General features: G+C 40.3%; 3 protein-coding genes across 6 annotated transcripts; 1 reads left to right on the top strand and 2 right to left on the bottom strand.

The window, feature by feature from the left end:
* Positions 1 to 608: 608 nt before the first annotated feature.
* LOC100250558 (uncharacterized) lies at positions 609 to 4085 on the bottom strand. 2 transcript variants are annotated; one of them, XR_002029841.2, is made up of 3 exons: positions 3340 to 4085; positions 1335 to 1386; positions 609 to 1004 (listed from the first exon to the last, which is right to left on the bottom strand). XR_002029841.2 is itself a non-coding variant. In XM_019219160.2 (2 exons), the coding sequence occupies exon 1, from the start codon at positions 3908 to 3910 to the stop codon at positions 3341 to 3343; it is 570 nt and encodes a 189-aa protein (XP_019074705.1). In that variant the 5' UTR covers positions 3911 to 4077; the 3' UTR covers positions 1093 to 1386; position 3340. The 2 variants fall into 2 exon arrangements, 1 of the variants encoding a protein (XP_019074705.1); XM_019219160.2 differs by lacking the exon at positions 609 to 1004 and having other exon boundaries at positions 1093 to 1386; positions 3340 to 4077.
* Positions 4086 to 4280: 195 nt separating this feature from the next.
* Positions 4281 to 8491, top strand: LOC104879135 (uncharacterized). 2 transcript variants are annotated; one of them, XM_010650796.3, is made up of 4 exons: positions 4281 to 4762; positions 6295 to 6555; positions 6763 to 6924; positions 7080 to 8490. In XM_010650796.3, the coding sequence occupies exons 1-4, from the start codon at positions 4598 to 4600 to the stop codon at positions 8004 to 8006; spliced, it is 1515 nt and encodes a 504-aa protein (XP_010649098.1). In that variant the 5' UTR covers positions 4281 to 4597; the 3' UTR covers positions 8007 to 8490. The 2 variants fall into 2 exon arrangements, with proteins under 2 accessions (XP_010649098.1, XP_019074750.1); XM_019219205.2 differs by lacking the exon at positions 6295 to 6555 and having other exon boundaries at positions 7080 to 8491.
* A 404-nt stretch (positions 8492 to 8895) lies between these two features.
* Positions 8896 to 10546, bottom strand: LOC100245432 (peroxidase 72). Of its 2 annotated transcripts, XM_059736435.1 has the most exons (5): positions 10241 to 10546; positions 9911 to 10102; positions 9640 to 9805; positions 9100 to 9540; positions 8896 to 9008 (listed from the first exon to the last, which is right to left on the bottom strand). In XM_059736435.1, the coding sequence occupies exons 1-4, from the start codon at positions 10463 to 10465 to the stop codon at positions 9125 to 9127; spliced, it is 999 nt and encodes a 332-aa protein (XP_059592418.1). In that variant the 5' UTR covers positions 10466 to 10546; the 3' UTR covers positions 8896 to 9008; positions 9100 to 9124. The 2 variants fall into 2 exon arrangements, with proteins under 2 accessions (XP_059592418.1, XP_002275309.1); XM_002275273.5 differs by having other exon boundaries at positions 8896 to 9540; positions 10241 to 10545.
* Positions 10547 to 10726: the final 180 nt, after the last annotated feature.

Raw genomic sequence — 10726 nt, 5'->3', positions numbered from 1 at the left:
TTATCTCCATCAATGCAAATGCAGCACCCCATTGCCACTGAGACATACACCTTCCAATTATCCAATTATCCATCATGGACGCCTCAATTCTGGCTATGATTTGCTTGGTTATTTGGGTGCTTCCACTCCTTGGTAGCTTTAGTCACACCCTCAAAAGAGGCATGGAAATCCTACAAATCGGCAAAACTTCATGCAAGCTTGAGTGACATACCTCAGGGATTGCTTTGCCAACCCAGCTTTTGTAGGCTTGAAGACCATTTCTCTGTTCGTTATACTCAACTATTGATCAACACTTCCACTGCCCTATAGTTTTCCCCTTTTATTAGGAGGGTCTTTTTAACATGGATCTTGTGTTATGTGCCTAAATTAATGATCTTATGTGTATCATCTTATTCTTAGTGAATTCATTATTTGCAAATTATTTCATATTCTGTACAAAGTGTGAGAAGAGGAATGCATTGCTTCCCAATAGAATAACATGACCCCTGCAAAGCATATCTGGCTTCATCCAAGGTGAGAAACTGCCGATGGAATTCTCTATGATTGAGGAAAAAGGATCAATTCTTCAAGTGTAACGCCAAGTACATGCCATTGCCACCAAAACTTGCTTTGCTCCTGTAAATGTCACTAACGACCCTCATTTTCTGAAAAGTTACATAGCAGGCTATTAAATCCATTCAAGGTGGCATTTGAATTTGAACAACTTAATCATTAAAACATGCAACAATGAATAGCTACAGGCTCTCCAACAAGTGACAAATAGCCCTCCGGCCAAAAAGCTCCCTCATTCATTCACATATCATCACAACTAAGAAAGCCCAGGTTTCCCAATTGAACTGTTGATTAGATCAATCATGAAGGGTTCAATATGTTGGAGGCCCGATGGTGGTACTTTAGAGCAGACAATATCATCTGAACAATGAGTTATTCTCTCCATCCCTTAAGAGTATCATTCAAAGGTGTTAAGGTTGCTTCAGGTAATCAGGTTGCCAGTCATTCCCCAGCTGCAGAAACCAAAAAATAAAAGTATATACAAGATACTATTTTGGCAGTATTTTCATTAAGCAAATCAATCATATAAAGAAAGTGTAGTTTACCCATCAAAAAAATATATTTATAAAGAACGTGTAGCGAGCAATGGATGAGCAAAAATAAAGATATCAATTGAGCTTGGGCATTTAGTGGGGAAAAAAACGCCTCCTGGGCCTTTTGTGGGAAAAACAATGCCTCCTAAAAATAATGCTCTTCATATCAAGGTCTACATTGGTATTCATTTACTTGCATTAGCTGTCCAGATGTAATACATTATTTATGCTATGATTTTAACACCATACCATCAAGCTCTATCCTTCTCCTCGTTGTCGGTTTGTCATTCCTGTTGGGTGCCTGAACCAGAAAACATAGCCAAGCAATATTAGCACCAAACTTGTTCCCAATCATTTCACATGTATTTACCATATACCTGTTATTAGCATTGCCTCCAATTTGGTGTTGTTCACCAATTGCATTTCAACCTACTTTTTATGCAATTTAATTATTCCATTTTCCTAGTATGAATTTTTTGCCCAATAAATAAACCAGGCTGCTGAAGAGCTCAGGATTAGCTCACACAGAAGATAAACATGCCAATCTTAAGTTACAGGCTCAATCATATAAGCAATCAAGCTTGAGTGGGTTCATGAAAAGTTGGGGTAGCATAAACCCTCGACAAACGTGCCCAAATAAAACACTATCGCAAAAAAATACAGCCAATGAGACACCCAAAGTAACAGAACTAGCTTTTGATTAGGTTATATTCACTGATTTGAACAAGTAAATGCAACAGTGTTGGATTCTGACCAAAAAGTTGAGTAAGTATATAAGGGTGTTGAGCTAGCTATTTAACCAGCTCAGTTAGGCATGTGAACAAGGTTTCAGCTTGGTCCAAACATGCATGTCAAGCTCAAGTTGAGATCAATATCCAAATTTCACCAATCCAAACCCAAAGAATCCATTTACCAGTAGAAGACGAAAAAAAGAAAAGGAAAGAGCAGACACAAAGAAACCTTTTTTTAACTCTTTTAAGATTTGTCAGATGCATCAATTCGTTTCAAGATAAAGCCCAAGCAAATTCTATCACCAACTAGGAGTGGTTGGGTTTTCTTGTATTGAGTTGAACAACAATTGATTAGAATAGAATAAATTTCAATTAAGAAATTTACAATAATCCAATTGCTCTCAAGAACACACATTAAGTAATGTGCACCCAAACACCCACCAAGCAATTCCAAGACAACAATTATTAACAAACAGGAGATCACAACTTCCTCAAATTGATATGTTTTATAGAAAAGTAAAATAAATATGTAGATATATGTGTCTACATATGCACGTATGTAAGTCAGCAAGGCAGAGATATGTGTATATGAGGCATTGTTACCTTTTGAATCTACAAAACTATCAAAGCACACTAGGCAACCCATGTCACATTAATGATCTTGAAATCGTTTTATCATAGGAATGTCGTTAGCAGGCTTTGAGCAAAACTAGTGAGCTACACTTAGAAGGCCACAAACACAATGCTAGTGTAGGTGAGCTTACTGACCATTCACACAGTTAACAGCCTCTAGGCCAATATGTGACTGGCTAATTGGCCACCAGGAAAAGATTATTGTCAAAACGTTTTGCTATCCCCTTTATTCAAATACATAATTTTGTCAATCAACTTCATACAGAGTATGTGGAGGTATATTAATTCTTAAGCTCTTTGCAAGTCTTCCAAGAATGTATTGCAGAGTTTAGTCCCTTAAGCTCTTGCTAAATTATAAGCTAAGAAGTATCCATTGTTTTGACAATTCAAAGTTATTTCAAACAGGCTTTCATGAATCAGTACCTTGAGCAGACATCCAAACCCTCTTTAGCTTATCTCTGTAGGCCCTGAAACCCCATGTACATTTCTCGTCATAGCTATGGAACCCATCCCGTATGGTGTTAGTGAATGTAGGAATAATGCACACGATGTGCTTGACACAATTTCTATATCTTTTTTGTGGGTGAGAAGTTTGGCCACATGATAAAGTGGTTAACAGGTTCATAGAAATGTGGTAGAACAAACAACAGAGACCAGGAAGCCTATGTAGTCTGTCACTGTGTCCATAACTGATAAATAGCCATTAATGAAGAGACATGAAAATTATTCAAGCTGGAGAAAAGAAATGTTCATATAAATTTGTGGGTCCTATAGCCAAATTCGTTTTGCACAACTGCACATAGCAGTCAAAATCCCACACCATAAATCCAAATCCAACACCTACAGAACAAGTATTAAAGAATCAAATCGCAAAACAGAGAGTGGATTGCCTTATTCCATGGTGACCTTGGCGCCCACCGCCTTCATCTTCTCAATGATATTCTCCGCCTCCTCCTTTGGCACCCCCTTCTTCAAAAGTGTCGGCGCATGCTCCACCAAATCTTTTGCCTCCTTCAATCCCAAATCCGTAAACGTCCTCACTTCCTTAATAATCTTAATCTTCGCCGCCGCATCGAACGCCTCTAGCTTCAAATCGAACGCCGTCTTCTCAGCCGCCTTCACCTCTGCCGCCTTTGGCGCCGCTCCGCCGGCCCCTCTCACCCCGAACCCCATGCCCGGCATCATCACCGCCATCACCGGCATTTCATTTATATCCAATTTTTTGCGCAAAAGTTCCGTCAGATCAGAAACCTCTAATAAGGTGAGACCGGAGATCTCGTCTACGATGGACGAAACCCTCTCGGAGGGGACTTGCGCAGAGGAAGTGTATTTCAGTACAAAATTCAAACGGTTCCATAAATGAGAATTAGGGTTTAACGAATCACAAAAGGTAGGGTTCTGAGTGATGCGGAGCTTGAGATTCCTTGACAGCTGAGGGACAATGCTTCCAAAATACCTCATTATTGTAAGAAAATATTGGGAAAACTATGTGGAGAAAGCTAGGCGGAGGAAAGCCATGACTGAACTCTCAGAGTGAAGAAAGGAGGACCATCATAAACCCTAGTGAAGTCCAGTCCTCTCAGGCCTTCGAACCAGCCTGAGCCTTGGAACTTTGAACCTTGAACCTTGGACCTTGGACCTTTTATAGAACAATGCGTATGGTCCGTGGTTGTGTGGCCCCATGGTGCGTCCCTTACAGTCTTGGGCCTTTAGACTTTGGGCTTCAAGCCCATGTCGAAAGTATAGGACCAACCAAGATTATAATATTAAAAAATTAATTCATGTCGAAGATATGATAAAAGATAATCTCGTCCTCTTTAGTAGTTTTTTCAGACGATTGTCTAAATTTTGATACGAGACGAACACGCGCCGGCTGCCGAGGACTGCCACCACGGATGTGGAGGGTCTCTCTGTTAATATTGTTTTGAATCCAATGTATTTACAATTACAACTCTTTTTTGGGAAACGTAAAAGTATTGTTTCACATAAATTGAGAGATGAGATCATGAGACATCTAGCCATGGGGCTCACCAGCCTTGGGATTTGTAGAAAATTATCAAGGTTTTAATTGTAAAGTGTAAACATTCAAAACTGAAAGGAAAGCAAGGAACGCTTGGATCAAAGAGCCAGACACTGGGTTTTCATCCCATGCTTGACGAAGAGACAAGCGAAGAGGTAGAGGAAGACGGGACCGATACCAGCATGAAACGGAGTAGGCTGAGTGGGAGAAGAGCAAGGAAGAGAAAGGAACAAGGAGGGGGAAAGATCAAGGAGGAGAACGACTCTCAGCTGCTTACAAACTCTTTTTCTCAGGTACCCACCCCACCTTTCTCTCTCTTTGTTATCGGAATGGAGCCCTGCTTGGTTTTGGAATGGAAAAGGACAAAGCTTTTAAAATGCCTCAAGAAAAGAAGAAGGCTTTGACGTTTTTTTTTTTTTTTCCTCTGTTTGGTTCTCGAGAAAAGAGTGGAAGTGAGGAATAAAGCCTTTTGCTTTTCTTTTTGTGTGGCTGGTTGTGGAGAAAATATGCACGAGAAATGAGGCACTGCTTATTGTACGGAAGGTAAAAGGAGAAGGTGATAAGGAAAAAATGGTTGTTCCTTTGCTTGTGTGGATGGATATAAGAGAGGGGGTGAGGAAGGTGGAATAATGACTGAGGAAAAGGGATGAAAATTCAATTGCATGTCTTTCTCTAATGGGTTTGATGCTCTGTGGCTATGCAGAAACTCAATGGGGATTTTGTGTGTTAGGTTGGGTTTCATAAAGGAGACTACAGACAACATATAGCCTCCTCTGTTTGGCCTCAGAAAAGGAAGGAAAACAGAAGGAAAATAAGATCTTGACCTTACGTCATATTTTTTTTGTTTGGTTTCCGGGAAAGGAAGTACAACCAAAACTGAGTTATATAGTGTTTCCAAATACGTGTAAGACCAGAATGTGCAGCATTTTATTTCCCTTATAATGGAAAACCTAGCGCTTAGGTTCAAACGTTATTTATTTCTTCTTTTAGGAAATGTTATAAGAAATCATTAGGACACACTAGAGAGCCACCACCATCATCTGCCTTTATCAACCCAAAACAACCCCATCAAATTCCCCATACCCAACAGCTCTAATCACCATAACCGTGTGATTTACTTTCACATCTAGGAATGCAGAAGGTAAAGAAAAAAAATTGAAGGAATCAATCTCAAATTTTCTTTAATTCTTCTTTTTCCTCATTATATTCTCATCATCCAAACAGCAGCTGAGGACTGATGTCCTATTTGCTTTGGACTACGGTATGTGGGTTCTATATTGCTGAACAAAAGACTGCTCCTATTTTGTATGCTATTGTTTTTAAAGGACTAATTATTGTTTGAGAAGTTTGGCTACAAAAAGTAATTTTTTTATTGATAGCGATAGAATGTTGTTAATCCTTTTCTGAGTAGTCTGTCAACATTAGTTCATGTCACACGTCCATTTGTAGGGTTGGTCTGTTGGCAAACATGGGAGAAAACTCTTCTTCATTTTTAAATGAATCTAATTAATTAACTAGGTCATATGGTTGCAGTGAATGTGCATTTAAGAAGCAAGAGGCCTACTTTGCTGCTGACTCATGCACTGGGATGACAGATCTTTAGATCTCCTAGAAATCAAGTGACACCCTTCACACAAACAGGAAATATCTTGGACCTTATGCGTTTTCATGTAATAGTTAGATGCCTGTTATAAGTCTGTTTCGTTCTCATTATGTTTGTGATTACTTACATGTCTTGATATGCAACAAGCAGTGTGCTTTTTTAGTACTTCTTGTACGTATCTTTTCTTGCCTCTCAATGGATTCTCCTGCTTTCCCCTTGAAGGACCCAAGTAGCCATGCCAAGACAGTCCCATATTCCTGTGCCTCCTTGATGCAAGCGAAGGCGCTTAGAGAAGCGGAAATCCGCATTGTTGATATGCTTGCCAAGACAGTAGAAGGGTCCACTCCAGCTTCTGAGGATATTCAAAATTCCTTGAAGTGTACTACTTCAAAACTCCTTCCTCACATTCAGGGAACAGAAATTCACTCTACTGCTGCTCACTCAGTACCCATCCAAACATTAAGAGATGATTTCCTTCTGTCGGTAGGAAAATCAATCCTTGTCACTTGCTAAGACATCCATTGCCTCCTTCATCGGTGGAAGTTGTCTCTTTTCTTGTACTCCACTTCTTGGCTCTGATCATGTGCTATCATTTAGTTTCTATGGGATATATTTTTAAGGAAGAGGAAGTTCTTTAAAGTTATTCCCTAATATGCGACTACAATCTATGCATTTGTATTTTTTCTACAGGTGTTTTCTAAGCCACCAATGGTTTCTCCAGTGACACCCTCAAGATACACTACTCGACATGCAAAAATGGTTGCCCGCCAGCGTGCTTCCTTAAGGCACATCATTTCTCAGGAGTTTGAAGAGAACCACTTATCTGCTTCTCCCATGGAACCCCTTGAAGCTGTAATTCACTTTAGTATCTCACATTATTTTGTTAAAGTTTTCTTAGTTTTCTTTGTATTCTCAGCATTCATGTATTAATCAAGGTCAAAGATGTAGACATGCTGTAATATTTTATTATATTGGCTTCCATATTAATTGCATTGGTGTTCTCTCAGATGCCAAGGGATTCCTCTCATGCCCCCTCAAGGTACTACAGACGACATGCAACAACGGCTCTTCACAAGCATGCCAACTTAAGCTCAGTCTCTACTCAGGGATCAGGGGAAAAACACCCAGGTGGTCCTGCCTCTTTACTTCTTGAAGCTGCAATTGGCAACCCAGTGCCCAGAGGTCCTGTACCTTTTGCTGCTACCACAAATGGCAGAGAGCATATTCCATTAGGGGAGGTGACCACAGCATCAAATATCTTTGAGAACAGGCCAGAAGAGAGTACCCACAATCAGGAGCAAGAGAATGTGCATCTAAGCCAATCTCTCACCCTTGGCCTGTCAGAGATGGCTGGTTTGTGGGATGATGGCACATCTGGTGACAGTGGGGTGGGATTTCTTGCAGTTGATTCTTCTTCAGTAACAGTGGGTGAATATAGAGTGAAGGAAGAATTTGCGCCTATTCTCAGGGCTGTTCTTTTGAAGCATGGTGACATTGCTGCAAACTGCTCCTTGCAAACTATGCAATCCCGTTCATCTTTCTTAGAGATTGTCTGTGCCATTGTCCACAAATTGCAAACGACCAGCCTCCCATATCTCACACCAGTTGAGATCAATAGCATGCTTGCAATTGTTGTGGATCTTGAACTTGTAAGGCTAGAAGTTGGCTGGCTTCATCAGAGGCTGAAAGAGATTCTTGATGCAATGCATCTGGTCAAGCATATTACCACCTTGAAAGAGGAACAAAAGAAAAAACATTACCTCATGGAGGAGACCAAGAAAGAGTTGGAAGCACTACAAGAAAAGGTTCATTTGACTGAGGATAAGCTGGCGGCAATGAAATCCGAGGCTTACAAATTTAGTGAAACCATCTCAGATGCCAAGACCAAGGTGGCGCGCTTGTACCAAAGGCCCTTATTTGCTGACCTGCTTTGATTTTCCCTCCCACCTTTCTCATATCTCTCACAGATCATGTTGGAAGTCAAGAGAGTAAGGTACTGCATGGGACTCTTCCATTCAGGGTAGAACTCTCTGTAAATTAACTTGAAACCTTGGCCAATGTGTAACCTTAGGCACTGCATAGAACTTTACCAATGGAAGGCACTCCATAAAACTCTCTCTATATACCTTCTTGCCTATTTAGAAAAACAAAAAAGAAAAAGGAAAAAAAAAATGCATCAAAACATCAATGTCCTCTTTAAAGATCGGAGGCAACTAATGTCCTCTTTCTCCAATATCAAAACATGCATCAGTATAGATATTTCATATGCCAATGCTTCCATCTGGGCCAAAAATTATTTTATGTTTCTTGTAATATCCTCACTTATGATCTATACCTTAGAAATTTGTGATTATTGTTGAGAAAATTTTGAAATACGTTCCTTTGGATCTCCAGATTCCTGTAATTATTGGGGTTTACAGTCTGTTTGATTACCTAGAAGACAGTAAGTGGAAAAATACCCTGCAATATTCGAGCATGTTGAGCATGTACTGCATGTTATATGAGTTACTAAGTTTCATTTCATTTCCACGAACCTCAGGCAAGATTCTGAGTTTATTTTCTTCTAGCTGAAGCTTTGTTTAGTTAGTCAACAAAAGGATTAGTTATTCCATTATAATTTCTCAATGGAGTAGGGAACAAAACTGTTGCAAGCTTCTGAGTGTGAGGAAGCCTTTGAGTTACATTAATGCTCTCTTTTTCCCTTGACTAATCAACTAAGCCTTTGAATTACATTAATGCTCTCTCTCCCTTGACTAATCAATTTTGAAAAGAACAATCCCAAAATACTTCAGAAACCCTGGACTGGTGGAAAGAGAATCCAAATGAAAATGCCAATCAAATTGGCATACTTCTTCATTTATTATACAAAAGGAATACAAAACTTGCCATAAGCACCCACCAGTATGGCATCAACGCCCAACACATTTCAACAGCCACTGCATACATGAGAGTTAAACAGATACAAGTTACTTCATGAAAATGAAAATGAAGAAAGAAAATGCACACACATTACATCAATTATTTTACTTGAATCTACTGCAATGATCCCATTCTAATGACCATTGACTCTCCTGCAGTTTTTCCTGATCTCTCCCCTGGAACCTGTCAATGGAGATATATTTGCCATCTTAATCATGGATTGAGCAAATTGCTCAAAGAAAATCTTGTTGTTCGCTGCATATTGCTTTACTAAATCCATGGAGGCTTGGTTCTTTGTGAAGAGAAGTTGATCAGAACTCAACAGGCCTTTTGATGCTAATATGTTCTTGAAGTAGCTGTTATCAAACTTTGTAGGGCTGACAAAGTCCAAGAAAAACAGGTTCTGGTCACCACCTGATCTTGGGCAGCGGGTGCGCAATTGAGCAGCATATGACTGGTCCAGCGAATAGTCCGGCCGGCCATTGCCAGATTGGTTGTAGAGCCTCTGTCTGAAGCTTGTGCACCGGGAATTCCCAATTGTGTGGCTCCCTGCACTCAATTATCAGAAGAAAAATTAACCATATCTGCTTCTTACAATCATCAGGGAGTTCCTGTAAAAAAGTAGTTAAAAACTTTCATCAATTTTACCAGATAGAGCAACAAGATCCACGATGTTAAGCCCGTGTAGCTTGAACTTGGTGAGAATGGTCTGGAAGGTGTTGTTTGGAGCAGGAATGTTGTTGTTGGAACCACTCAAGCTGGCACCTCTGGAGTCCCTTCTCCCCAGTGGCACCTCCCAGCTAGGCCCCCCAGTCTGTACACTCAAAAAGAAGTAAATATCACCATGCTGGCTAAAGATGGTAGCTGTGCCATGTCAAGAACAAGACTGAAAAATGTGACAACTGATAATAATACTTACTAGGACGCTTGAGTCTCTAGCAGCAATAGCCAAGATATCAGAGCAAGATACAGTATGGGGGCATTCCTTCTCTACTGCAGACTTGATATCGTCAATAACTTCAAACCCTCGAGCAGAATTACGGTTAGGGACGGAATTCTTCTCAGAGATTATGCCACCACTGCTGTCTAGCAGGATTGATGCATCGCAGCCCTGTATGGAAAAGTATGTTAGTAGTGGAAAAAACACACCAAGCCCACAAGGACAATGACCTTTGGACTGTATTGCAATGTTGAGAAGGCAGGATGGTGTATGGTTTATGGGCCAGTCAGGCAGTCACACAACACGAACCTTTACAAAACAGTCATGAAAGTGAAGCCTCATGATTGAAGCAGCCATGCGAACTTCTCTTGCAACAGCCTTGGCCATCACCGACTTCACAATTTGTTGAGCTTTGGGGCATGAGTGGTCGTAGAATTGTGGATAGAGGTAACCACCATTGGTCTTGTGAGACAAGCAAAGGGGAACAAAGGCAAGAAGAGAAAGAGCGAGGAGAAAGCTCATGAACCGAGCCATATCTTTTGTTTCCTTTTGTCTTTTCTAGAGAAGTTGTCTAGATTTGGTATGATCGAAGTGGAGATGGACTATGGGTACTTATAGAGTCGGAAAAAAGGGGAGGGGGCCCCTATAATATATGGAGTCGGTGTCGGCAGCTTTAAGCTTATTAGTAGTTTTCCATGACAGTGAGTAGACAAGTCAACCAATCCATAAGAGGCTCTGTATTGATTACAGTGAAGAGTAGGCCAGGTATCCTAAATGAGAAAAACAATTATTTTT

The sequence above is a fragment of the Vitis vinifera genome, chromosome 4, assembly GCF_030704535.1.
Source record: "Vitis vinifera cultivar Pinot Noir 40024 chromosome 4, ASM3070453v1".
NCBI lineage: Eukaryota > Viridiplantae > Streptophyta > Magnoliopsida > Vitales > Vitaceae > Vitis > Vitis vinifera.
The sequence above is the reverse complement of the archived record's forward strand: the minus strand, read 5'-3'. Positions and strand labels throughout refer to the sequence as shown.

Excerpts from the sequence above, each read along its gene's own strand:
- LOC100250558 (XM_019219160.2), bottom strand. The coding sequence starts at position 3,910 with ATGAGGTATTTTGGAAGCATTGTCCCTCAGCTGTCAAGGAATCTCAAG.
- LOC104879135 (XM_010650796.3), top strand. The coding sequence starts at position 4,598 with ATGCTTGACGAAGAGACAAGCGAAGAGGTAGAGGAAGACGGGACCGAT. Across the intron at positions 6,556-6,762 it reads GAGATGATTTCCTTCTGTCG|GTGTTTTCTAAGCCACCAAT; the intron begins GTAGGAAAATCA and ends TTTTTTCTACAG. Across the intron at positions 6,925-7,079 it reads CCATGGAACCCCTTGAAGCT|ATGCCAAGGGATTCCTCTCA; the intron begins GTAATTCACTTT and ends GTGTTCTCTCAG.
- LOC100245432 (XM_059736435.1), bottom strand. The coding sequence starts at position 10,465 with ATGGCTCGGTTCATGAGCTTTCTCCTCGCTCTTTCTCTTCTTGCCTTT. Across the intron at positions 10,103-10,240 it reads TTCATGACTGTTTTGTAAAG|GGCTGCGATGCATCAATCCT; the intron begins GTTCGTGTTGTG and ends TTTTCCATACAG. Across the intron at positions 9,806-9,910 it reads CTAGAGACTCAAGCGTCCTA|ACTGGGGGGCCTAGCTGGGA; the intron begins GTAAGTATTATT and ends TTGAGTGTACAG.